The 26298-nt window shown below is 41.0% G+C and overlaps 1 protein-coding gene across 1 annotated transcript in view; it reads right to left on the bottom strand.

Annotated features, from left to right (window-relative positions):
* The window catches only part of LOC124266475, a 67578-nt gene that overhangs the window by 26105 nt on the left and 15175 nt on the right, over nucleotides 1-26298 (bottom strand). The window contains exons 5-19 of the mRNA XM_046701265.1: nucleotides 23583-23739; nucleotides 21980-22043; nucleotides 20608-20713; nucleotides 19757-19854; nucleotides 17479-17593; nucleotides 16282-16413; nucleotides 15444-15553; nucleotides 14668-14780; nucleotides 12235-12353; nucleotides 11858-11993; nucleotides 11307-11434; nucleotides 10600-10728; nucleotides 10211-10384; nucleotides 9446-9568; nucleotides 7954-8142 (exon numbers count right to left, since the gene is read on the bottom strand). Of these exons, the coding sequence (XP_046557221.1) occupies nucleotides 7954-8142; nucleotides 9446-9568; nucleotides 10211-10384; nucleotides 10600-10728; nucleotides 11307-11434; nucleotides 11858-11993; nucleotides 12235-12353; nucleotides 14668-14780; nucleotides 15444-15553; nucleotides 16282-16413; nucleotides 17479-17593; nucleotides 19757-19854; nucleotides 20608-20713; nucleotides 21980-22043; nucleotides 23583-23739 (1893 nt within the window). The remainder of the gene's footprint in view (nucleotides 1-7953; nucleotides 8143-9445; nucleotides 9569-10210; nucleotides 10385-10599; nucleotides 10729-11306; nucleotides 11435-11857; nucleotides 11994-12234; nucleotides 12354-14667; nucleotides 14781-15443; nucleotides 15554-16281; nucleotides 16414-17478; nucleotides 17594-19756; nucleotides 19855-20607; nucleotides 20714-21979; nucleotides 22044-23582; nucleotides 23740-26298) is intronic.

The following is a 26298-nucleotide window of genomic DNA, read 5'->3' as shown; positions in this document are numbered from 1 at the left end:
AAACAGTTGTCTAGTTGTTTGTTGTTTTGGTGAGACAAACAGTTGTCCAGTTGTTTGTTGTTTTGGTGAGACAAACAGTTGTGTAGTTGTTTGTTGTTTTGGTGAGACAAACAGTTGTGTAGTTGTTTGTTGTTTTGATGAGACAAACAGTTCTAGTTGTTTGTTGTTTTGGTGAGACAAACAGTTGTGTAGTTGTTTGTTGTTTTGGTGAGACAAACAGTTGTCTAGTTGTTTGTTGTTTTGGTGAGACAAACAGTTGTGTAGTTGTTTGTTGTTTTGGTGAGACAAACAGTTCTAGTTGTTTGTTGTTTTGGTGAGACAAACAGTTGTCCAGTTGTTTGTTGTTTTGGTGAGACAAACAGTTGTGTAGTTGTTTGTTGTTTTGGTGAGACAAACCGTTGTCTAGTTGTTTGTTGTTTTGGTGAGACAAACAGTTGTCCAGTTGTTTGTTGTTTTGGTGAGACAAACAGTTGTCTAGTTGTTTGTTGTTTTGGTGAGACAAACAGTTGTGTAGTTGTTTGTTGTTTTGGTGAGACAAACAGTTGTGTAGTTGTTTGTTGTTTTGGTGAGACAAACAGTTGTGTAGTTGTTTGTTGTTTTGGTGAGACAAACAGTTGTGTAGTTGTTTGTTGTTTTGGTGAGACAAACAGTTGTCTAGTTGTTTGTTGTTTTGGTGAGACAAACAGTTGTGTAGTTGTTTGTTGTTTTGGTGAGACAAACAGTTGTGTAGTTGTTTGTTGTTTTGGTGAGACAAACAGTTGTGTAGTTGTTTGTTGTTTTGATGAGACAAACAGTTGTCTAGTTGTTTGTTGTTTTGGTGAGACAAACAGTTGTGTAGTTGTTTGTTGTTTTGGTGAGACAAACAGTTGTCTAGTTGTTTGTTGTTTTGGTGAGACAAACAGTTGTGTAGTTGTTTGTTGTTTTGGTGAGACAAACAGTTCTAGTTGTTTGTTGTTTTGGTGAGACAAACCGTTGTCCAGTTGTTTGTTGTTTTGGTGAGACAAACAGTTGTGTAGTTGTTTGTTGTTTTGGTGAGACAAACCGTTGTCTAGTTGTTTGTTGTTTTGGTGAGACAAACCGTTGTCCAGTTGTTTGTTGTTTTGGTGAGACAAACCGTTGTCTAGTTGTTTGTTGTTTTGGTGAGACAAACAGTTGTGTAGTTGTTTGTTGTTTTGGTGAGACAAACAGTTCTAGTTGTTTGTTGTTTTGGTGAGACAAACAGTTGTCCAGTTGTTTGTTGTTTTGGTGAGACAAACAGTTGTCCAGTTGTTTGTTGTTTTGGTGAGACAAACAGTTCTAGTTGTTTGTTGTTTTGGTGAGACAAACAGTTGTCCAGTTGTTTGTTGTTTTGGTGAGACAAACAGTTGTGTAGTTGTTTGTTGTTTTGGTGAGACAAACAGTTGTCTAGTTGTTTGTTGTTTTGGTGAGACAAACAGTTGTGTAGTTGTTTGTTGTTTTGGTGAGACAAACAGTTGTGTAGTTGTTTGTTGTTTTGGTGAGACAAACAGTTGTCTAGTTGTTTGTTGTTTTGGTGAGACAAACAGTTGTGTAGTTGTTTGTTGTTTTGGTGAGACAAACAGTTGTCTAGTTGTTTGTTGTTTTGTTGAGACAAACAGTTGTGTAGTTGTTTGTTGTTTTGGTGAGACAAACAGTTGTCTAGTTGTTTGTTGTTTTGGTGAGACAAACAGTTGTGTAGTTGTTTGTTGTTTTGGTGAGACAAACAGTTGTCTAGTTGTTTGTTGTTTTGGTGAGACAAACAGTTGTGTAGTTGTTTGTTGTTTTGGTGAGACAAACAGTTGTGTAGTTGTTTGTTGTTTTGGTGAGACAAACAGTTGTGTAGTTGTTTGTTGTTTTGGTGAGACAAACAGTTGTGTAGTTGTTTGTTGTTTTGGTGAGACAAACAGTTGTCTAGTTGTTTGTTGTTTTGGTGAGACAAACAGTTGTGTAGTTGTTTGTTGTTTTGGTGAGACAAACAGTTGTCTAGTTGTTTGTTGTTTTGGAGACAAACCGTTGTCCAGTTGTTTGTTGTTTTGGTGAGACAAACAGTTGTGTAGTTGTTTGTTGTTTTGGTTAGACAAACAGTTGTGTAGTTGTTTGTTGTTTTGGTGAGACAAACAGTTGTGTAGTTGTTTGTTGTTTTGGTGAGACAAACAGTTGTCTAGTTGTTTGTTGTTTTGGTGAGACAAACAGTTGTGTAGTTGTTTGTTGTTTTGGTGAGACAAACAGTTGTCTAGTTGTTTGTTGTTTTGGTGAGACAAACAGTTGTGTAGTTGTTTGTTGTTTTGGTGAGACAAACAGTTGTGTAGTTGTTTGTTGTTTTGGTGAGACAAACAGTTGTCTAGTTGTTTGTTGTTTTGGTGAGACAAACAGTTGTGTAGTTGTTTGTTGTTTTGGTGAGACAAACAGTTGTGTAGTTGTTTGTTGTTTTGGTGAGACAAACAGTTGTGTATTTGTTTGTTGTTTTGATGAGACAAACAGTTGTCTAGTTGTTTGTTGTTTTGGTGAGACAAACAGTTGTGTAGTTGTTTGTTGTTTTGGTGAGACAAACAGTTGTCTAGTTGTTTGTTGTTTTGGTGAGACAAACAGTTGTGTAGTTGGTTGTTGTTTTGTGAGACAAACAGTTCTAGTTGTTTGTTGTTTTGGTGAGACAAACAGTTGTCCAGTTGTTTGTTGTTTTGGTGAGACAAACAGTTGTGTAGTTGTTTGTTGTTTTGGTGAGACAAACCGTTGTCTAGTTGTTTGTTGTTTTGGTGAGGCAAACCGTTGTGTAGTTGTTTGTTGTTTTGGTGAGACAAACCGTTGTCTAGTTGTTTGTTGTTTTGGTGAGACAAACAGTTGTGTAGTTGTTTGTTGTTTTGGTGAGACAAACAGTTCTAGTTGGTTGTTGTTTTGGTGAGACAAACCGTTGTCCAGTTGTTTGTTGTTTTGGTGAGACAAACAGTTGTCCAGTTGTTTGTTGTTTTGGTGAAACTAACAATTCTAGTTGTTTGTTGTTTTGGTGAGACAAACAGTTGTCCAGTTGTTTGTTGTTTTGGTGAGACAAACAGTTGTGTAATTGTTTGTTGTTTTGTTTTGGTGAGACAAACAGTTGTCTAGTTGTTTGTTGTTTTGGTGAGACAAAACAGTTGTGTAGTTGTTTGTTGTTTTGGTGAGACAAACAGTTGTGTAGTTGTTTGTTGGTTTTGGTGAGACAAACAGTTGTCTAGTTGTTTGTTGTTTTGGTGAGACAAACAGTTGTGTAGTTGTTTGTTTGTTGTTGGTGAGACAAACAGTTGTCTAGTTGTTTGTTGTTTTGGTGAGACAAACCGTTGTGTAGTTGTTTGTTGTTTTGGTGAGACAAACAGTTGTCTAGTTGTTTGTTGTTTTGGTGAGACAAACAGTTGTGTAGTTGTTTGTTGTTTTGGTGAGACAAACAGTTGTCTAGTTGTTTGTTGTTTTGGTGAGACAAACAGTTGTGTAGTTGTTTGTTGTTTTGGTGAGACAAACAGTTGTGTAGTTGTTTGTTGTTTTGGTGAGACAAACAGTTGTGTAGTTGTTTGTTGTTTTGGTGAGACAAACAGTTGTGTAGTTGTTTGTTGTTTTGGTGAGACAAACAGTTGTCTAGTTGTTTGTTGTTTTGGTGAGACAAACAGTTGTCCAGTTGTTTGTTGTTTTGGTGAGACAAACAGTTGTGTAGTTGTTTGTTGTTTTGGTGAGACAAACAGTTGTGTAGTTGTTTGTTGTTTTGGTGAGACAAACAGTTGTCTAGTTGTTTGTTGTTTTGGTGAGACAAACAGTTGTGTAGTTGTTTGTTGTTTTGGTGAGACAAACAGTTGTGTAGTTGTTTGTTGTTTTGGTGAGACAAACAGTTGTGTAGTTGTTTGTTGTTTTGGTGAGACAAACAGTTGTGTAGTTGTTTGTTGTTTTGGTGAGACAAACAGTTGTCTAGTTGTTTGTTGTTTTGGTGAGACAAACAGTTGTGTAGTTGTTTGTTGTTTTGGTGAGACAAACAGTTGTGTAGTTGTTTGTTGTTTTGGTGAGACAAACAGTTGTTTGTTTGTTGTTTTGGTGAGACAAACAGTTGTGTAGTTGTTTGTTGTTTTGATGAGACAAACAGTTCTAGTTGTTTGTTGTGTTGGTGAGACAAACAGTTGTGTAGTTGTTTGTTGTTTTGGTGAGACAAACAGTTGTGTAGTTGTTTGTTGTTTTGGTGAGACAAACAGTTGTGTAGTTGTTTGTTGTTTTGGTGAGACAAACAGTTCTAGTTGTTTGTTGTTTTGGTGAGACAAACAGTTGTCCAGTTGTTTGTTGTTTGGGTGAGACAAACAGTTGTGTAGTTGGTTGTTGTTTTGGTGAGACAAACCGTTGTCTAGTTGTTTGTTGTTTTGGTGAGAGAAACAGTTGTGTAGTTGTTTGCTGTTTTGTAGTTGGTTGTTGTTTTGGTGAGACAAACAGTTGTGTAGTTGTTTGTTGTTTTGGTGAGACAAACAGTTCTAGTTAGTTGTTGTTTTGGTGAGACAAACCGTTGTCCAGTTGTTTGTTGTTTTGGTGAGACAAACAGTTGTCCAGTTGTTTGTTGTTTTGGTGAAACTAACAATTCTAGTTGTTTGTTGTTTTGGTGAGACAAACAGTTGTCCAGTTGTTTGTTGTTTTGGTGAGACAAACAGTTGTGTAATTGTTTGTTGTTTTGGTGAGACAAACAGTTGTCTAGTTGTTTGTTGTTTTGGTGAGACAAACAGTTGTGTAGTTGTTTGCTGTTTTGGTGAGACAAACAGTTGTGTAGTTGTTTGTTGGTTTAGTGAGACAAACAGTTGTGTAGTTGTTTGTTGTTTTGGTGAGACAAACAGTTGTGTAGTTGTTTGTTGTTTTGGTGAGACAAACAGTTGTCTAGTTGTTTGTTGTTTTGGTGAGACAAACCGTTGTGTAGTTGTTTGTTGTTTTGGTGAGACAAACAGTTGTGTAGTTGTTTGTTGTTTTGGTGAGACAAACAGTTGTCTAGTTGTTTGTTGTTTTGGTGAGACAAACAGTTGTCTAGTTGTTTGTTGTTTTGGTGAGACAAACAGTTGTGTAGTTGTTTGTTGTTTTTTGGTGAGACAAACAGTTGTGTAGTTGTTTGTTGTTTTGGTGAGACAAACAGTTGTGTAGTTGTTTGTTGTTTTGGTGAGACAAACAGTTGTGTAGTTGTTTGTTGTTTTGGTGAGACAAACAGTTGTCTAGTTGTTTGTTGTTTTGGTGAGACAAACAGTTGTGTAGTTGTTTGTTGTTTTGGTGAGAGAAACAGTTGTGTAGTTGTTTGCTGTTTTGGTGAGACAAACAGTTGTGTAGTTGTTTGTTGGTTTTGGTGAGACAAACAGTTGTCTAGTTGTTTGTTGTTTTGGTGAGACAAACAGTTGTGTAGTTGTTTGTTGTTTTGGTGAGACAAACAGTTGTGTAGTTGTTTGTTGTTTTGGTGAGACAAACAGTTGTGTAGTTGTTTGTTGTTTTGGTGAGACAAACAGTTGTGTAGTTGTTTGTTGTTTTGGTGAGACAAACAGTTGTGTAGTTGTTTGTTGTTTTGGTGAGACAAACAGTTGTCTAGTTGTTTGTTGTTTTGGTGAGACAAACAGTTGTGTAGTTGTTTGTTGTTTTGGTGAGACAAACAGTTGTGTAGTTGTTTGTTGTTTTGGTGAGACAAACAGTTGTGTAGTTGTTTGTTGTTTTGATGAGAGAAACAGTTCTAGTTGTTTGTTGTGTTGGTGAGACAAACAGTTGTGTAGTTGTTTGTTGTTTTGCGGAGACAAACAGTTGTCTAGTTGTTTGTTGTTTTGGTGAAACAGTTGTCTAGTTGTTTGTTGTTTTGGTGAGACAAACAGTTGTGTAGTTGTTTGTTGTTTTGGTGAGACAAACAGTTGTCTAGTTGTTTGTTGTTTTGGTGAGACAAACAGTTGTGTAGTTGTTTGTTGTTTTTTGGTGAGACAAACAGTTGTGTAGTTGTTTGTTGTTTTGGTGAGACAAACAGTTGTCTAGTTGTTTGTTGTTTTGGTGAGACAAACAGTTGTTAGTTGTTTGTTGACAAACAGACAAACAGTTGTAGTTGTTTGTTGTTTTGGTGAGACAAACAGTTGTGTAGTTGTTTAGTTGTTTGTTGTTTTGGTGAGACAAACAGTTCCTAGTTGTTTGTTGTTTTGGTGAGACAAACAGTTGTCCAGTTGTTTGTTGTTTTGGTGAGACAAACAGTTGTTGTAGTTGTTTGTTGTTTTGTGTGAGACTAACAGTTCTAGTTGTTTGTTGTTTTGGTGAGACAAACAGTTGTCCAGTTGTTTGTTGTTTTGGTGAGACAAACAGTTGTGTAGTTGTTTGTTGTTTTGGTGAGACAAACAGTTGTCTAGTTGTTTGTTGTTTTGGTGAGACAAACAGTTGTGTAGTTGTTTGTTGTTTTGGTGAGACAAACAGTTGTGTAGTTGTTTGTTGTTTTGGTGAGACAAACAGTTGTCTAGTTGTTTGTTGTTTTGGTGAGACAAACAGTTGTGTAGTTGTTTGTTGTTTTGGTGAGACAAACAGTTGTGTAGTTGTTTGTTGTTTTGGTGAGACAAACAGTTGTGTAGTTGTTTGTTGTTTTGGTGAGACAAACAGTTGTGTAGTTGTTTGTTGTTTTGGTGAGACAAACAGTTGTGTAGTTGTTTGTTGTTTTGGTGAGACAAACAGTTGTCTAGTTGTTTGTTGTTTTGGTGAGACAAACAGTTGTGTAGTTGTTTGTTGTTTTGGTGAGACAAACAGTTGTGTAGTTGTTTGTTGTTTTGGTGAGACAAACAGTTGTGTAGTTGTTTGTTGTTTTGGTGAGACAAACAGTTGTGTAGTTGTTTGTTGTTTTTTGGTGAGACAAACAGTTGTGTAGTTGTTTGTTGTTTTGGTGAGACAAACAGTTGTCAAACAGTTGTTAGTTGTTTGTTGTTTTGTTTGTTGTTTTGGTGAGACAAACAGTTGTGTAGTTGTTTGTTGTTTTGGTGAGACAAACAGTTGTCTAGTTGTTTGTTGTTTTGGTGAGACAAACAGTTGTGTAGTTGTTTGTTGTTTTGGTGAGACAAGCAGTTGTGTAGTTGTTTGTTGTTTTGGTGAGACAAACAGTTGTCTAGTTGTTTGTTGTTTTGTGAGACAAACAGTTGTGCAGTTGTTTGTTGCAAACAGTTTGCAGTTGTTTGTTGAGACAAATAGTTCTAGTTGTGCAGTTGTTTTGGTGAGACAAACCGTTGTCTAGTTGTTTGTTGCTTTGGTGAGACATACAGTTGTCTATGTGTTTGTTGTTTTGGTGAGACAAACCGTTGTCTAGTTGTTTGTTGTTTTGGTGAGAGAAACATCAAGTGTTCCTCTCGCATCACTAAATCAGTTCATATGATTGGCATGGGTGATTTCTCTTGGTTTATTTGAGCTCTTCTCTGATGGCGACGTTTGATGTCGTAACTGACACTGAATAACATGTTTTTAAATGAAATATATATATATATCTTGTACCTCAACACTGATCGATGACTTTTGGTCATGTGGCAACATCACAGGGCAACTTTGTTCTTAAATATATTATTCTTTGTGACGTTTGCTGTAGCTTGGTGCATCTGCCAAAGCATTACAGCGGTAAGTTCATTGTGTTACCACAGCCTTCTCAAAAACGTTACTTGACAACGCGCATATTGTTTGTAAGCCACCTTCATTAGCCGTAGACCTTATCCAAGGTGGAGGTACTTTGTGAAACTATTCATGAAGGTTTCGAGTGCGTCGCTATGGATGGGTATATATATTTTCTTTCGAATTTGGATAAATACGATTTATTATCACGCATATATAGTTCATGTTATAAGACAAGAGAACGTGGGGGGATTGAACAGGTCTTCAGCAGCACATACATGTCGTACGGGGTCACTAACAGGTGATCAGGCTTGCTGACTTGCCGCACATCAATCAATCAATCAATCAATAAGTAGTTTAAATCCTTTAGTTTACCTCCACAGACAAGCATGTCTCCGAACAAAGTCCCATCCATCAAGCACACAAGTTCCGCGTCGCCAGACTGTTTGAAGAATCCTGTGCTGCACTTGTACTGAACAAATTGTCCTTGGCTAACAGTCGGACCATTGGTGACCAACACAGACCTTGACGATGCCGTTGGAGTTTTCACACTGCACGTGGCCTCTGTGATAGAGAACACAGGTTAAAACATAGAAACAAACAACAATGTCGGGTCACATTGTTTCAATACCTTTTTTCGAAATACCTGTAACAATGAGGCAACGAGGAAGGACAGGTTGGGGAGACCTGGGTTAGAATTGGACATCAGAAAAACATGCATGTCGGGATCGGCATCTTAGAGTATCACAACTGCTCAAAGCCATGCTAATAATGTGATTCATCATGATATTGCCTGACTAGACTTGATCATTTACAGACACCATTTAGCTCCATTATTGCTTATGGCGTCAAACAAGAGACATACCAAAACGAGAGCAGTTAAAAGGTTAATGAAGTTCAAATTATGCACCGGTAAAAAGATTGCTTTTAGAGGTTTTAGTGTGTTTGTTGGACTAACATCTAGTCTCTGAATTGAACATATTTTACAGCAAAACACGGTTTCGAATTTACAATCATAAAATATAGTGAAAAGGGGCCCAGAGGCTTTCTTTATTTTCATACTAGACTTGCCACATATTCTACACTTGAATGGGCTTTCTTGGATACATATATTTCAGGGTCTGTGTTACTAAGTATTTGTAATATTTGTATTTGAACATGAACTTTAATTAGATGGTTCAATCAAACATGCAATTAAAGACAGTACAATGAATGATAAAATTTCGCTTTTCAAAAACCATACATGTTGGTTTCACCAAACAGATAAGTATCAAATACCTGGGCCCACTTGCACAAAGCGATCTTACACTTTTACATAGACTTAAGATAGACGTAGCGCTAAGATTACGTTATGCAAACGCGCCCAGCATTTTTTGGGAATCGTATTCCTATGGCTAGTGACAATACGCTATGCAACTAACTTACTTCTCAATACTCGACTCGACTCAAATTTTAGAATAGGTCCTTTTCACTCATATTAACCATTCTATTAACCATAGTCGAAATTGGCCAATCTGTCTTCGAACATGTCTGACAAGTCATTGCCAATATTTCACATTTCCTGAAGGTTTAAAATTGACAATTTTAGTGGGTCTCAAGAGGCCAAATGGTTCCGTTTCCTCTGATGATACATAATAACTTAACTGACTGACTGACTGAGTTTGGTTTTACGCCGCTTTTAGCAATATTCCAGCAATATCACGGCGGGAGAAAACCAGAAATGGGCTTCACTCATTGAACCCATGTAGGGATTCGAACCCGGGTCTTCGGCGTGACGAGCCAACGCTTTAACCACTAGACTACCCCACCGCCCCCATAATAACTTAAAAGGACAAGTATAGATATGCAAATGACGTTTGAAACTTACTCGATCCTGAGCATGTCCCGCATGTAGCAGAGCAGTATTTGGTGCTGTAAGCCGGGGATGTGGAACACATCGTACGGTTGTTCTTCAGCAGGTCCAGACAAGTCGTCTTCTGATCAACACACTCTGGAAAACGTGGACACTACATGTATTACCTGACCGTCATCCCGACGTTCACAATGCACGTTTCAGTACAGAATACATACGACAGAAGTTGTAAGTGCTTGCAAAATTCTTTTTAGTAACCAAGTATTGGAATATTATAAAAACGTGTGAGTGCCACGGGAATAATAAGTCTAAATACTGACATCTACGACGATGGTATTTACATCTACGCAGAAGACACTTACATCTACGTCTACGACGATGATACTTACGTCTACTCCTACGAAGATAATATTTACGTCTACGAAAATGATACTTTCATCTTCGGGCACATGTAGATGATGCTTACATCATCATGGATGATAGTTATATCTCAGTATAAGGTATTTTATTTTATACTTACGTGTGAAAGAGTAAGATTTAAGAGTTTGAGAAAAGTGATATGTTCGCACCAGTGAAAATAACACTTTGCCGGAACTAATTTATGGCCCAACAACGTTTCCTGTCGAGTATCTTGTTATACCACAGAATAAATGTCACCAAACGATCGACTAAGTTCTTAGCAAGAGTTGTGACTTCAAAGTTGTGAAATGCCAAAGGCTAGATCTGTTGAAATATTGCTCGACAAAACTGCAGGGATCGTCAGTAGTATCCATACATTACCTCCACAAACTGCTTGAAGGTCGGACCACACACCATTGGAGAGGCACCATCTCGGTGACATCTTGGAGCTGTCGTGAAGACACTGGTACATGACAACGTCGTTCACGTCATAGCTGTCTTTGGCGGCAACCGTCAGGCGAGCGCCATTGACTGCAGGGGGAACGCCACACTGTTCTGGAAATGAAATCAATTGGTCTCATTTTACTAACACATTTGGCCTTTTGAAGCCCCGGGTTCCAGTTTTTCCTTGGGGGGGGGGAAGAAGCGGAAAAAAAAGAAGCGTTAAAATTAGAAGGGTCGGGCGGGGGATGAGAAACACTAAATATATAAATTCTGCCCTTAGGTATGACTCAGTTTATACTGATCTTTCGTCCCATTTACCCACGTGCCTTTCTGAATCGTAGGCTTCATAAAACCACACGTCTTCCTACAGCCATGTTCAGCTTCCGGGTCTGTGCAGAAGTCAGGGAGTCGTCGTAAGATGTCGCCGCAGTTGTCGTACACGTCATACACGTCTCCTGTTGACAGAAACAACACTGGTGCAGTAGTATGTATGACATTTGGCACCTGGTGCATTGTTGACAAAATTACAATAAGCGAGTCATCGAGGGCGGTGGTTAAAGCGTTCGCTCGTCACACCGAAGACCCGGGTTCGATTCCCCACGTGGGTACAATGCGTGAAGCCCATTTCTGGTGTCCCCCGCCGTGATGTAGCTTGAATAGTGCTAAAGGCGGCGTAAACTCATACTCAATTACTCATCGAGACTGACGGCGTATTGGACAGCGCATGTGCGTTTAAACATCTTACATCTTATAATGTCACTCACAGAAATCTTACATCTTATTTCCCTGCCTGGTGCTCGGTATTCAGTGGATGCATCGAGGTCGGCTTGGAGTCGGTATACTGTGTTACAGTTGGGTCCATATCAATCTACGGAACGGTAACTGAGTGGACTGGCGCTATGAAACGACATTAGTCCATACAGCTGACACAGACACACAACAATCCAATCACGCACACACACACACACACACACACACGCACACACAGTTTCCGGACCCCACTAGGAAAGATCTGCTTCCATGTCTACCCTACCTTCCTGGCACGGCTCGCAGTATCGGATGGTGCAACTTGTAGGCTTGACGTCAGTGTAGCACCAGGGCCTGTGTAGGACACCCCCGGGATTGCGGCAGCTGTTGCCGGTGTAGTCTGCCTTCAGGTCACTGAAACAAAGGAATAGTCAGCCTTTATATTATTGAAACACAGGAACAGTCAGCCTTAAGGTTACTGAAACACAGTAAAGGACGCAAATCAGCTCTTGTTTGAGAACTGCACACAATTAAAGTAGTAAATGTCTGAGACTCGCCTAAATGTTTAATCAAATCGCTGCACAGATGTAAAGATATTTAAAATGACTATCCAGTGAGGCATATCTGCCCATATATTTACACATACTTTATGTGTCGAATAATACAATGTTTTACATTTACCTACTTGTATTAATCACCTAGGATCTAATGAGTCAGCCCATGACTCCATTTTCTACAGATTTTTGTGAATTAATGAAGGTAGCTGGAATGATGCTGACAATGGACTGTACCTGTTTCGGTATTGCAGGTGGATTATTGAATGGTGACGCAACTCACCCAGTCATAGAAAACGGGCTGTGGTTACATGCCGTGGCTTCTGACCAGTTGACACACTTGTGGAACTTCTCGGAGAACTGGAGGTCAGCGCTGTAGGTCTCCCCACGATCATCCCAATTATAGCAACTGTCCTCGGCTGCAGAAGAAGAAGGATATATACCGGTAATAGAAGGATATATAGCCGACACAGTGTACATTAGAAGGATATATAACCGACACGTTGTCAGAATGAATATATAGCTGACACGTTCTCCAAGTTATAGTATAATTAGCGGAAGGATATCTAGATGACACGTTTTACAAGGAGAAGGTCGATGTTGTACAAAATTATGAATCAGGAAATATTTATATGCGCTTGGTGACTGAAGGCGACTTACCGAACAGAGCCTCGGCTGTGGCTAGGAAAAGGCTTGTCAACGTGTTTTCAGTTGTTAAAGTTACCGCCATATAGTTGCCGGTGGAAAAAAGAGACCTCTGAAAACCACTACCGCAGTACCTGCAAAGATTATGAGAGCATTTGAAAGTGTTTACAGACTAAAAACTGATACATATCCCAAGCACAGTTAATGCAGTATCGGTGTTGTGACACCATAGTTCACAAGAAAACCTTACAGCTGAGTTTTCTTCCCTGCAAATAACAAACAATGACGTTATAGGAAGCGTGAACATGATTGTTTATGGAGCGAACGTTGTATATGTTGACGCCGGCAGTTGGGGTGGTACTAACGGTTTCATTAATGAGCTGGAAAATACGTAGGATGAAGTACACCCACCGGACTCCAGACAGTCAAACGGATATGAACGGGACTTTTTGCAATGTTGGGCTTCTTACATGCAGTAAAACGCTGGAATCCCAGCATCCTCAATTATACCGGTTATATAATATGTGTCCTCGACAGTTAAAACGGTTATATAATAATGTCATCGACAATTATAACGGTTATATAATATGTGTCCTCGACAATTATAACGGTTATATAATGTGTCCTCGACAATTATAACGGTTATATATGTCCTCGACAATTACAACGGTTATATAATATGTGTCCTCGACAATTATAACGGTTATATAATACGTGTCCTCGACATTTATTACAGTTATACAATGTGTCTCGATAATTATAACGGTTATATAATATGTGTCCTCGACAGTTAAAACGGTTATATAATAATGTCCTCGACAATTATAACGGTTCTATAAAATGTGTCCTCGACAATTATAACGGTTATATAATAAGTGTCCTCGATAATTATAACGGTTACATAATAAGTGTCCTCGACTTTTATTACGGTTATACAATGTATGTCTCGATAATTATTACGGTTATATAATAAATGTCCTCGACATTTATTATGGTTATACAATGTGTGTCTCGATAATTATAACGGTTATATAATAAGTTTCCTCTACAATTAAAATGGTTGTATAATAAATGTCCTCGACAATTAAAACGGTTATATCATAGGTGTCCTCGAGAATTATAACGGCTATAAAACATGTGTCCTCGACAATTATAATGGTTATATAATAAGTGTCCTCGATAATTATAACGGTTACATAATAAGTGTCCTCGACATTTATTACGGTTATATAATAAGTGTCCTCGACAATTATAACGGTTATATAATAAATGTCCTTTACAATTATAACGGTTATTTAATAAGTGTCAACAATTAAAACGGTTGTATAATAAATGTCCTCGACAATTAAATCGGTTATATGATAAATATCCTCGACAATTAAAACGGTTATATGATAAATATCCTCGACAATTAAAACGGTTATATGATACATGTCCTCGACAATTAAACGGTTTTATATTAAGTGGCCTCGACAATAAAAACAGTTAATGAGCTTCTGTAAATGTGCAATGGCGAGTCATCAGTAAAAGAAATCAGAATACATGGAAAGCCATGTGTATGGATCCCTGGTAACCGCCAAAGAAACATGGCGTCGTCCTGGTGTATAGGCAAACGAGTGAGAATTAATCATCTGGAGACAATACTGAGAGAGTGAGTGAGTATGGTTTTACGCCGCTTTTAGCAATGTTCCAGCAATATCACGTTGGGGGACACCAGGAATGGGTTTCACATATTGTACCCATCCGGGGAATCGAACCCGTGTCTTCGGCGCGCCGAAGTTTTAACCACTAGGCTAACCCACGTCCCAGAATGCACTACCGGGATAACTGTTACCATTAACAATTGGCAAAGTCACTGAAAGTCAGTGCCTGCAAGTTGCCATGAAGACACTTTGCAAGTGGAGCCATTGTGAAACTCTTTAGAGGGAACACACGGCTCATGGAATCTTTGTACATCTCTGCGTTTATGGACATCTGCCTCTTGTTGACTTTTCACCCAATATAATACAGTTTAATACAGTTTAATACAGTTCTATTTGGCCGAAACATGTCAGAATATGGTCAGAGCTCATGTAATATCTAATACTGTGTATTTACCATCTCAAAATATAATATGTAGTAACACAGTTTCGGTAAGACAACATAAAAAGGTAGCTATGTACTCTAGACCCGTGAAGATCCGGGGTAGAATAGGCCTTCAGCAACCCATTCTTGTCATAAAAGGCGACTATGCTTGTCGTAAAAGGCGACTAACGGGATCGGGTGGTCAGGCTCGCTGACTTGGTTGACACATGTCATCGGTTCCCAATTGTGCAGATCGATGATCATGCTGTTGATCACTGGATTGTCTGGTCCAGACTCGATTATTTACAGACCGCCGCTATATAGCTGGAATATTGCTGAGTGCGGCGTAAAACTAAACTCACTCACTCACAGCTATGTACTCACGTTGTGCCGGACTGACCAAGAAGATTTCGTCGGATTCGAATGTGAGCTTTGCAGTTCTCGCTAGTTCCTTCTAGGTTCATGTCCTGCACTTTCAGCATCACGATCCCAGGAGACTGAGGTAGATATATATTACTGTACACTTCTCCATACATACATGCATCGTGTTACTGATACGAGTTAAAGTGACATGCAGGAAGGCTTCCATACACTTCTAAATCAGAACCACATTGGAACAAGAAGAACCATCAAAGGTTAACAAATGCGGGACACCAGAAATAGGCTTGACACACTGTACCCATGTGGGGAATCGAACCGGGTTTTCGGCATGACGAGCGAACGCATTAATGACTCGGCTACCACACCGCCCCGTTAGGATAATTGTATCGGTCGACTGATGTAGATATACATTTATGTAGACATCACCATACAAACATGCAGTGATAGCTTGTTACGGACGTGGACAAAAATAACTTTCTCGTTCTAACATGTTCCATTTCACTTCTTTATCAGATAGGGGCGATGGGGTAGCCCAGTGGTTAAAGCGTTCGCTCCACACGCCGAAGGCCCGGGTTCGATTCCCCACATGGGTACAATTTGTGAAGCCATTTCTGTTGTCCCCCGCCGTGATATTCCTGGAATATTGCTAAAAACGGCGTAAAACCATACTCAGTCAGTCAGTCTTTATCAGATCGTGAACAAGATTGAGCGAGCAACGATTACAAATAAGGAAGAAGAACGATTGGATGATGATGTTTTAAAAAGCAAATAATCCTGACCTTGATAATCCAAGTACAGATTGACGAGGACGGGGCGGGCAAATTATAGCTGGGAGATTTAAACGTTGCCCTCGTCTTCTCACGTGATAGCTCGATGATACCTCCACAGTCTGAGATTCAACCGGAATATTTAATCAGATACTTGTTTAATCAGATATAGCAAGTCAACTAACACGTTGACGTTATAACGAATAAACCACTTATTATTTGAGTGAGTTCATACTTAACGTCACATCGGCGATTTCTGCAGCCATATCGTGACGAGAACAAATTTAACATTGATAAGGATTACATGTATATTATACAAACTGTCATGGACACTGAAACAACGGGAGTACTACAGTTAGAATTAAAACTAGCATGTAACGTTAAAATAATGACACTATTTCTGACAATACAAAATATAAAAACAGGCTATAGATCGCCAGCAGTTGGGATGATAGCAGAAAAACTAAAAACTGGTAAAATTATTAAGTATTATATGGCAGTAGAAAATATATTGAAACAATGTTGAAATTGTATTACACAATATTAAGTTGACCACGCAAGACGAATGTGTACCATGTCTTAGCACAAATGTGTTGTAGTATCTTCTGTATGTGATTATAGAACACAAAACGAAATTATTGATATCATCATTATTTGTTTTTCTCTGTGAACAATATGGTTGCATGTCTACAAAACGAAGCAGATATATATTGGGAGAATAGACCAGTAAAGGTCAGGATTCACAATCAGCCAAGAGCGACTGATAAGCGACGTGTGGCCATCGAATCAGCAATTGCAATCTGTCGATCAACTTCTGATCGATCAATGAGATCGATCGATCAATACTGACCTCCAGGTTTAAGCGTTGTGCACTGTGTTGTAGGGTCCAGTCCCGCTGGACAGACACACTGGCAGTTATCATCGTAGTAACCAGCCCAACCTTCGTGAGAGCAGTTCAGCTTGACTGAAGGACACTTCATGTCTGAAAGCGCAGACAGTCACAGGTCACAAAACGTCAAAGACTGTTGTGTCTTCAAGCAATATTTCTATAGTACAGCGAATACAAGAATGTAAAGTTATAAAGATTGATACTTTGAATATTAACATAAGCTTAGTGAAAGTATCAACAGAAACCTGGCCCCCTTATTGCCAGCATCAGGGATGGATGCACCCTTCCTGTTCCCGGGCAGATTATGTTACGGTTTGTTCGTTGTATAACGTCACACTCAGCGATATTCCAGCTATATGGTGGTTACGTTAAGGTAATTGATACTAGTACCTTTCATTACTACTGTTATATGAATTGAATAATATTTCATTTCAAAGCAATTTGCACTTCGCTGTGTAGAGATGGTTCCTGTGGACACGCCAGACGCCTAAGATTGTTGGTTCGAATCCCGATATACTCTTATCAAGGTTGTAGACTCGTGAAGATCCGGGTTAGAAATGATCTTCAGTAACACACGTTTGTCGTAAGACGCGACTAACGGGATCGGGTGGACTGGCTCGCTGTCTTGGTTGACACATGTATTCGTATCCCAATTACGTAGATCGATGCTCATGCTGTTGATCACTGGATTGTCTGGTTCGGGCTCGCCATATAGTTGGGATATTGCCAGGTGCGGCTTAAAACTGAACTCACTCACTCACTGATTATGGTTGTAGGGCTTTCAGCACCATACCGGTACTCGTCGGTCTCACGACAGTGGTATATGTCTCACACCAGTATCTCCTCAAACGTTTATCGCACACGCCGTGACGTTAAAAACGCCGTTAACCTAAAACACTCACTCAGCTGCTCAAATTGTATAATCATTATCATGAGTTGCATTTACTGGTGTGTACACGGATCAGCAGCGACGCAATGCTTTATTGCTGTCTTAACTATGTGAGTGAGCTTAGTTTTACGCCGCCTTTATCAATATTCCAGCAATATCACGGCGGGGGACACCAGAAATGGGTTTCCCATTGTACCCATGTGGGCAAGTGAACCCGGGGCTTCGGCGTGACGGGCGAACGCTTTAACCGCTAGGCTACCCCGTCTTACCCATACACTTGTACACCTTGCTCATCTCCTTCATCAGTAGCCAGTAGTCATCAGCAGGCTCAGCAAAGTCTCGATATAAAGGGTCCAGGGTCGGCATGCCGTTGGAGGAGAAGTCCTAGATGGATATAAAGATGATTATCATTAATATCATATATTAGGAATACATATTTTTTACTCCTAATATACTCATGCCAATAATGGTTGTCACCCCCCTTCCAAAGCCCCAACTGTCAGCAGGGTATAGTAACAAAACATAATACCCATTCTGTAGCTACTGTATGTGCAGTATCCGGGTTTAGCGTGATGTCCTCGAGTTATAGCTATCTGAGTTACCGGAGTTTAGCGTGATGACCTCGAGTTATAGCTATCTGAGTTACCGGAGTTTGGCGTGGTGTCCTCGAGTTATAGCTATCTGTGTTACCGCGGTTTGGCGTGATGTCCTCGAGTTATAGCTATCTGAGTTACCGGGGTTTAGCGTGATGTCCTAGAGTTATAGCTATCTGAGTTACCGGGGTTTAGCGTGATGTCCTCGAGTTACAGCTATCTGTGTTACCGGGTTTTGGCGTGAACTTCTCGAGTTATATCTATCTCTGTTACCGGGGTTGTCGTGATATCCTGGAGTTATAGCTATCTGTGTTACCGGGGTTTGGAGTGATGTCCTTGAGTTACATCTATCTGTGTTACCGGGGTTTGGAGTGATGTCCTTGAGTTACATCTATCTGTGTCACCGGGGTTTGGAGTGATGTCCTTGAGTTACATCTCTCTGTGTTACCGTGGTTTTGAGTGATGTCCTCGAGCTACATCTATCTGTGTTACCGGGGTTTGGAGTGATGTCCTTGAGTTACATTTACATGTGTTACTGGGGTTTGGAGTGATGTCTTCGAGTTACATCTATCTGTGTTACCGGGGTTTGGAGTGATGTCCTTGAGTTATATCTATCTGTGTTACCGGGGTTTGGAGTGATGTCCTTGAGTTACATCTATCTGTGTCACCGGGGTTTGGAGTGATGTCCTTGAGTTACATCTATCTGTGTTACCGTGGTTTGGAGTGATGTCCTCGAGCTACATCTATCTGTGTTACCGGGGTTTGGAGTGATGTCCTTGAGTTACATCTACATGTGTTACTGGGGTTTGGAGTGATGTCTTCGAGTTACATCTATCTGTGTTACCGGGGTTTGGAGTGATGTCCTTGAGTTATATCTATCTGTGTTACTGGGGTTTGGAGTGATGTCCTTGAGTTACGTCTATCTGTGTTACCGGGGTTTGGAGCGATGTCCTCGAGTTATAGCTCTCTGTGTTACCGGGAATGCCCTCGAAATATAGCTGGCATTGGTACAGTGTTTAGGAGTGATGTCCTCGAAAGTGCGGTTGAGGTTGGGTGAGAGTGAGAGTGAGGGTGTGGGTGTGGGTGTGGTTGTGGGTGTGGGTGTGGGTGTGGGTATTTGTGAGGGTGAGGGTGTTTGTGAGGGTGAGGGTGAGGGTGAAGTTGAGGGGGAGGGTGTCGGTGAGGGTTAGGGTGTGAGTGAAGGTGTGAGTGAGGGTGAGGGTGTGAGTGAAGGTGTGAGTGAAGGTGAGTGTGAGGGTGAGGGTGTGGTTGAGGGTGAGGGTGAGGGTGAGGGTGTGAGTGAAGGTGAGGGTGAGGGTGAAGGTGTGGTTGAGGGTGAGGGTGAGGGTATGACTGAAGGTGAGGGTGAGGTGATAGTGTGAGTGAAGGTGTGGGTGTGGGTGTTTGTGAGGGTGAGGGTGAGGGTGTGGTTGAGGGTGAGGGTGAGGGTGAGGGAGTGGGTGAGGGTGAGGGTGTGAGTGAAGGTGTGGTTGAGGTTGAGGTTGAGGTTGAGGGTGAGGTGAGGGTGTGAGTGAGGGTGTGAGTGAGGCTGAGGTTGAGGGTGAGGGTGAAAATGATGGTAGCAGTGATATTTTGACGGGTGTGAGTTGATGCTTAATATGATAGTTCTGCAAAGGGTATGATTGATGGTGAACATGGGAAGTATAAGTGATGATATGAAGGTAATGCAGCCCAGTGTGGGAGAGGATGAGGATGATTATGAGAATGAGGCTAGTGTTCAGGATTTGTGCTTCTGGTATAGCTACAATATGCAGAGGAGGAATTCGATCGAAGTCTGATATGAGAATGAATGAGAATATTGACCTCATAGTCAAAAGTAATTAGTGTCATTTAACGGAGTACACGTGTATTTTTGCAGGGTTATCTCACTGTAATAATACTTTGAGGCGAAGCGTCAGTGCATTGTGGAACATGCACAACATAACTGACTTACGTGGGGTTCGTAGTGCATAAGTGACTGCAGATCGTATGCATCCATGTTGAAGAAGCTTCTGTAGGCGGGGTCGCGCTTCTGGAAGTTGTTCTCCGCACCTTATAATGTAGAATGACATTTACATCTTGCAACTTTATCTTTGCTACATTTCGTTTACTTCAGGAGTGGCCACATGCATGACACAGTTCTCATCTCAACTTCAGGTTAGTTAATATACATTTCTAATGTTCTTATAATTTTTCTGTTTCATTCATGTCTTATATTTTATACACATGATTTATATTTGAATAGATGTAAATAGACCATGCAAGTAGAAGCAAAAATAATCCTTTAATGCAAATTTATGAGCAGCATGGTATGAATGAAAAATGGGAATGTACTTTAAGTGAACACAGAGTACACAGAACACCTACCTACCTTTCCTTTTTATTTCTTTTTTTTTAACGATTGATGATAACGTTATTTTTTAGAGGTGTGACGATACAGAAATTTCTCTATGCCATGAGTATCGCGATATCTTGGAACAGTACGATTCGAGTCAGTGCATAGCAAGTAACAGTGTAAATTTTGACATTTCTTGTAAAACTTAACAATTTTAAGGTCAACGATACATATCACGATGCGAAAAAAAGTATCGATATTTCTATTGTCAGATAAAGTATCAAGATTATCGATACTACGATATATCGTCACAGCTCTGTTATTTTTTTATTGTTTGACCATTCATACAGGTTAAGTATTACAGTACACGAGAGTTTCAATGGTCATTTAATAAACTTTCAGGACAAAAAAAGGGGGAGGGGGGGCGCACCCCTGCCACCCCTCTCTGGGTCCGCCTATGATGCACCTACCTTTCTTTATATTTTGGGGGTTCTCCTCTATGTTACCGTCTCTGTTGTAGCTGATGTGTTCATGGTAGGCCCCCATTGCGTGGCAGATTTCGTGGAGAGATGTCAGCTTAAATCACAATGAACTGGCGTCAGTAGATGTACAAGGCCGAATTTTCATTCCGACGTGAAATAATAGGTTTCATATGTCAATATCTGAGATTTTGTGTGGTAGCCGACTGGTTAAAGCGTTCACTCGTCACGTCATTTTGGGTGTTCGCTCGATGTATCTGATATTGTCTGTAATGTCGGACATAACACTTTCTAAAGCTCTTTGAGCGTTTGTGAGCGTCGTCAACCGGATCAGGCGCTTCATGTTTGCATGTGTGTGTGCGTGTGTATGTGTGTGTGTGCGTGTGCGCATATTGCTAAAGCGGCGTAAAACTATACCTACTGACGTATCCACTACTCACTCAAGGTAGCATTCACGATCAACTTATTTCTGACGAGTCTTTTGACGTAAAGGTTAAATTATATACCTGTCACTGCACTGACCATTTGTTTGGAGTCTGTTAGTTTCGATGTAATAATCAACTTGCGAAATGTTGTTTATTTCAGTTGTAAACCTGGGGCGGTGGGGTAGCCTAGTGGTTAAAGCGTTGGCTCGTCACGCCGAAGACCCGGGTTCGAATCCCCACATGGGTACAATGAGTGAAGCCCATTTCTGGTGTCCCCCGCCGGGGTATTGCTGGAATATTGCTAAAAGCGGCGTAAAACCAAACTCAGTCAGTCAGTCAGTTGTAAACCTGAAACGCTCAGTATCAGATAGTATCAGACGTGCTTCCAACGACCATAGTTTCAAGGTGGACCACAAGAACTTTTTGCATTATTGATTACCGGAATGGAGCCATTTCTTCAATCGTGATGCACTCTAACCATTACTGACAAGTTGGCCACAGAACTGGTTGAACGTGAAGTTGAACGGACCGTTGGCAGGTCCTCAATAAATATATTTTACGAGCGTTTCTTTAAACTCTGGCAACGCACCAAATTGTTATCTGTTTGTTGATAAAACTGTAATCAGCAATATTCCAGTTAAATGACGGCAGTCTGTCAATAATCAGACAATCCTGTGATCAACAGCATGAGCATCGATCTAAGAAATCAGGTAGTCGTCTCTTACAACGTCGTTGTGACGTCGTTCCAGCGTTTTTCGTAAAGTCTCAACTTGTTGTTAGGAAAACATTTCCTCAGAGAAAGGTGTTAATATAAAATAACCTTCTCGTAGCTTGGAATTACGGCTTATCCATCCATTTTGAGTCGAAATGTTGGAAATTTCGAGAGATATTCCAAAATTCCTAGAAACTCGTTGGCTGTTCTGTAGTTGCCAACTTACCATTTCACTGCAAGCACTGATCTCCTGTATGCCGCTTTTTTTCATTCCAACACGTGACCAGCACCTGCAAAAAAATTGGACAATAATTTGACAATTGGCTGCCAACAGTATCTGTAGCCAAAAGCCTAACTCAAAATGATTATTTTTAGAAGACGAGGAGGGTTGAGTACATGTGTACCAGCCCTCGCGTGGTGGGACAGCTGTGCGCCAGGCTAGTGATCCAGCGAGGTTGGGTGCCGGGATCGAGCCCACCTGTGACCGGGTGTAATAACCTTGGAGTCAACTTTGTTGCAGACTCTTTCAGTGTTGCCACAACCCTCAGTGCACAGTACACAACCCTGTGCACTTAAAAGAACCCACGAATCCCTCGGTAAATGACCAGATGGTGGCCACATGAATACGTGCAAACACCTAGTTGCGGGTACAGCAACGTGCAGTAAACTTGGACAAAGTACTGTGACTATGTGTCCCAGTCCACCCAGCTGTGAATGGGTACCTCGTAAGGATAGTGGCTGCAAGAGCTCTATGGTCCCCAAGGAGTTGAGATTGATAGTACGATGTGCCGTTTGAGATTGACATCCAATGGTCGAAGACAAAACAAAGCGCCTTTGAGCAGCTGAGCTGGATATTGGCGCTATACATATATTCGCATAATAATAATAATAATACATATATGTAACTGGACTGAAGAAGACTTCAGTTTTCATATTTGTGCCTACCCAAGAACACTCGTCACCACTCGCCCCTTTGCGTAATCTCCCGGAATAACACGAGTGGGTCACGAATGGCCTTCACTCAGCAATATTCAAGCTTTTTGGTGGCGGTCTTTAAATAAATGAGTTATATTTAGGACCAGACAATCAACAGCAGCTGGGATACGATGTGTCAAATCAGCGATCGAGCCTGACCTCCCGATCGCGGAGCCGCCATATAGCTGGAATATTGCTGAGTGCGGCGTAAAACAAACTCATTCATCACTCCCGATCGCGTTAGTCACTTCTTTCGACAAGCATCATAATCGCCATGACAACGTTGTGAGTAATCCAGGAAGTAATAGACAGATATAGTTTGTAAGATAGACTACTTTCACTTAGTGTTTTGCCTTCGGTGTGTGAGTTGAAAAAGTAGTATTTGTCCTCATTCCAATGGGGAACAATAACTCCTATAGGACGCTATATTTAGAAATTGTGGAATTCCCCAAATGTTGTTCTATAACTCTCCGCTAGACTGACAATATAATCACCGACATATTGACGTTCTTCGGAAAAGGAACGACGCCTTCTTGGCAGTTTTCATCAAAGGTCGAGGTCACCCGATACTGCCAATATTTAAGGATTCACTTGAGCAAATTCCATGATCCACGAAACATTGACACTTCGGTAAGTCTCCGCTAGATTGACAACGTAATCACGCGACATACTGACGTTATTATTGGGAAATGAACGACCTTAGTAGTGTTAATGTGCTAATCCAGGCCAGGTCACCCGATACTGTCAACTGCAAATATGTGCCAGATGTATTCTGGAGTCCGTTCCAACATATAGTCGATCCTCTACGTGTGACATGTTTAAATCATCGGAGATTTCAACGTTAAATAACGTACCCGGCAGCCCCCTGTTTGAGGAACGTCAGAGTTGTTGTATGGGAGAGCCCCAGTTTGCTGTTGAAGTCAGGTGAGCCGTCACTCAAGACGAACCGAACACAGGTATACTTGTGAATAATTTCCATAGCTGCCTTGGCAGACGCTTGCTCTTGGGCAGCTGAAACATCGTTATTATTGCTTCATGTTATTATCATTATCATTGAACTCCTACGTAAGGGATGCTCACCTGCGACCCTGTCACCAAAACGTTCGTAGCACTAGGCCATTCGTAAGCCTATGGTAAACTAAAGAGTTACGATAGGTCGTAACGTTACGAACGCTTTGTGGATTGAAATTCTGTTTTGTAGTATATATCTCCGAACAGGTATGAGGGGTATTGGTATAGGAAATGTACATGCAGGTTTTCAACTGAAGCATAGGGGCTGTACACAGAGGTAGTGAACTCGGGTATAGGGGATGTACACAGAGGTGGTGAACTGAAGTATAGGGGATGTACACAGGGATGGTGAACATAAGCATAGGGGCTGTATACAGGGGTGGTGAACTCAAGTATATGGGCTGCACACAGGGGTGGTGAACTCAAGTATAAGGGCTGTACACAGATGTGGTGATTCGGGTATAGGGGCTGTACACAGAGGTGGTGAACTCAAGTATATGGACTGTACACAGAGGTGTGAACTCAAGTATAAGGGCTGTACACAGAGGTGGTGAACTCAAGTATAGGGACTGTACACAGAGGTAGTGAACTCAAGTATAAGGGCTTTACACAAAGGTGGTGAACTCTAGTATAAGGGTTGTACACAGACATGATGAACTCAAGTGTAAGGGCTGTACACAGAGGGGTGAACTCTAGTATAAGGGCTTTACACAGAGGTGGTGAACTCAAGTATAAGGGCTGTACACAGACATGATGAACTCAAGTGTAAGGGCTGTACACAGGGGTGGTGAACTCTAGTATAAGGGCTTTACACAAAGGTGGTGAACTTAAGTATAAGGGCTGTACACAGGGGTGTTGTACTGAAGTATAGGGGCTGTACACAGGGGTGGGAAACTCAAGTATAGGGGCTGTACACAGAGGTGGTGAACTCAAGAAAAGGGGACGTACACGATGGTGAACTCAAGAATAAGGGCTGTACACAGAGGTGGTGAACTCAAGTATAAGGGCTGTACATAGAGGTGGTGAACTCAAGTATAGGGACTGTACACAGAGGTGGTGAACTCAAGTATAGGGACTGTACACAGAGGTGGTGAACTCTAGTATAAGGGCTGTACACAGAGGTAGTGAACTCAAGTATAAGGGCTTTACACAAAGGTGGTGAACTCTAGTATAAGGGTTGTACACAGACATGATGAACTCAAGTGTAAGGGTTGTACACAGGGGTGGTGAACTCTAGTATAAGGGCTTTACACAGAGGTGGTGAACTCAAGTATAAGGGCTGTACACAGACATGATGAACTCAAGTGTAAGGGCTGTACACAGGGGTGGTGACCTCTAGTATAAGGGCTTTACACAAAGGTGGTGAACTCTAGTATAAGGGCTGTACACAGAGGTGGTGAACTCTAGTATATGGGCTGTACACAGACATGATGAACTCGAGTGTAAGGGCTGTACACAGGGGTGGTGAACTCTAGTATAAGGGCTGTAAACAGGAGTGATGTACTGAAGTATAGGGGCTGTACACAGGGGTGGGAAACTCAAGTATAGGGGCTGCACACAGAGGTGGTGAACTCAAGAAAAGGGGATGTACACAGAGGTGGTGAACTGAAGTATAAGGGCTGTACACAGAGGTGGTGAACTGAAGTATAAGGGCTGTACACAGGGATGATGAACCCAAGTGTAGGGACTGTACATAGATGTGGTGAACTCAAGTATAGGGGCTGTACACAGAGGTGGTGAACTCAAAGGTAGGGACTGAACACAGAGGTGGTGAACTCAAAGTTAGGGGCTGAACACAGAGGTGGTGGACTCAAAGTTAGGGGCTGTACACCGAGGTGGTGAACTCAAAGTTAGGGGCTGTACACCGAGGTGGTGAACTCAAAGTTAGGGGTTGTACACAGAGCAGGTGAACTCAAAGTTAGGGGCTGTACACAGAGGTGGTGAACTCAAAGTTAGGGGCTGTACACAGGGGTGGTGGACTCAAAGTTAGGGGCTGTACACAGAGGTGTTGGACTCAAAGTTAGGGGCTGTACACAGGGGTGGTAAACTCAAAGATAGGGGCTGTACACAGAGGTGTTGGACTGAAAGTTAGGGGCTGTACACAGGAGTGGTGAACTCAAAGTTAGGGGATGTACACAGGGGTGGTAAACTCAAAGATAGGGGCTGTACACAGGGGTGGTGAACTCAAAGTTAGGGGATGTACACAGGGGTGGTAAACTCAAAGATAGGGGCTGTACAAAGCGGTTCGGGTTCACCACTTCTGAAAGTGATTTCATGTCCTCATACAGACACGGACATGAGCATCAATCAGTCACGGCTCGCTCTTATAAATAAATACGAAAATACTACACTTTGTTGATTATTGCTTTGAAAATGGTAACTGTAACATATGTTAGTCTAATTAAAACAGAAAGAAAAATAATCTCCCCAAAACGAAAACTGAAATTGAAATTTTCTTGTAGTCTGAGAGGACGATGTGTACACATAATGATGAACGTCAGCAATAGTGCACATGGAAACAATATACATCATATCATAACTGCACTACCAATCTGATTG

The sequence above is a fragment of the Haliotis rubra genome, unplaced genomic scaffold, assembly GCF_003918875.1.
Source record: "Haliotis rubra isolate DU_JTF1 unplaced genomic scaffold, ASM391887v1 Scf126, whole genome shotgun sequence".
NCBI lineage: Eukaryota > Metazoa > Mollusca > Gastropoda > Lepetellida > Haliotidae > Haliotis > Haliotis rubra.
The sequence above is the reverse complement of the archived record's forward strand: the minus strand, read 5'-3'. Positions and strand labels throughout refer to the sequence as shown.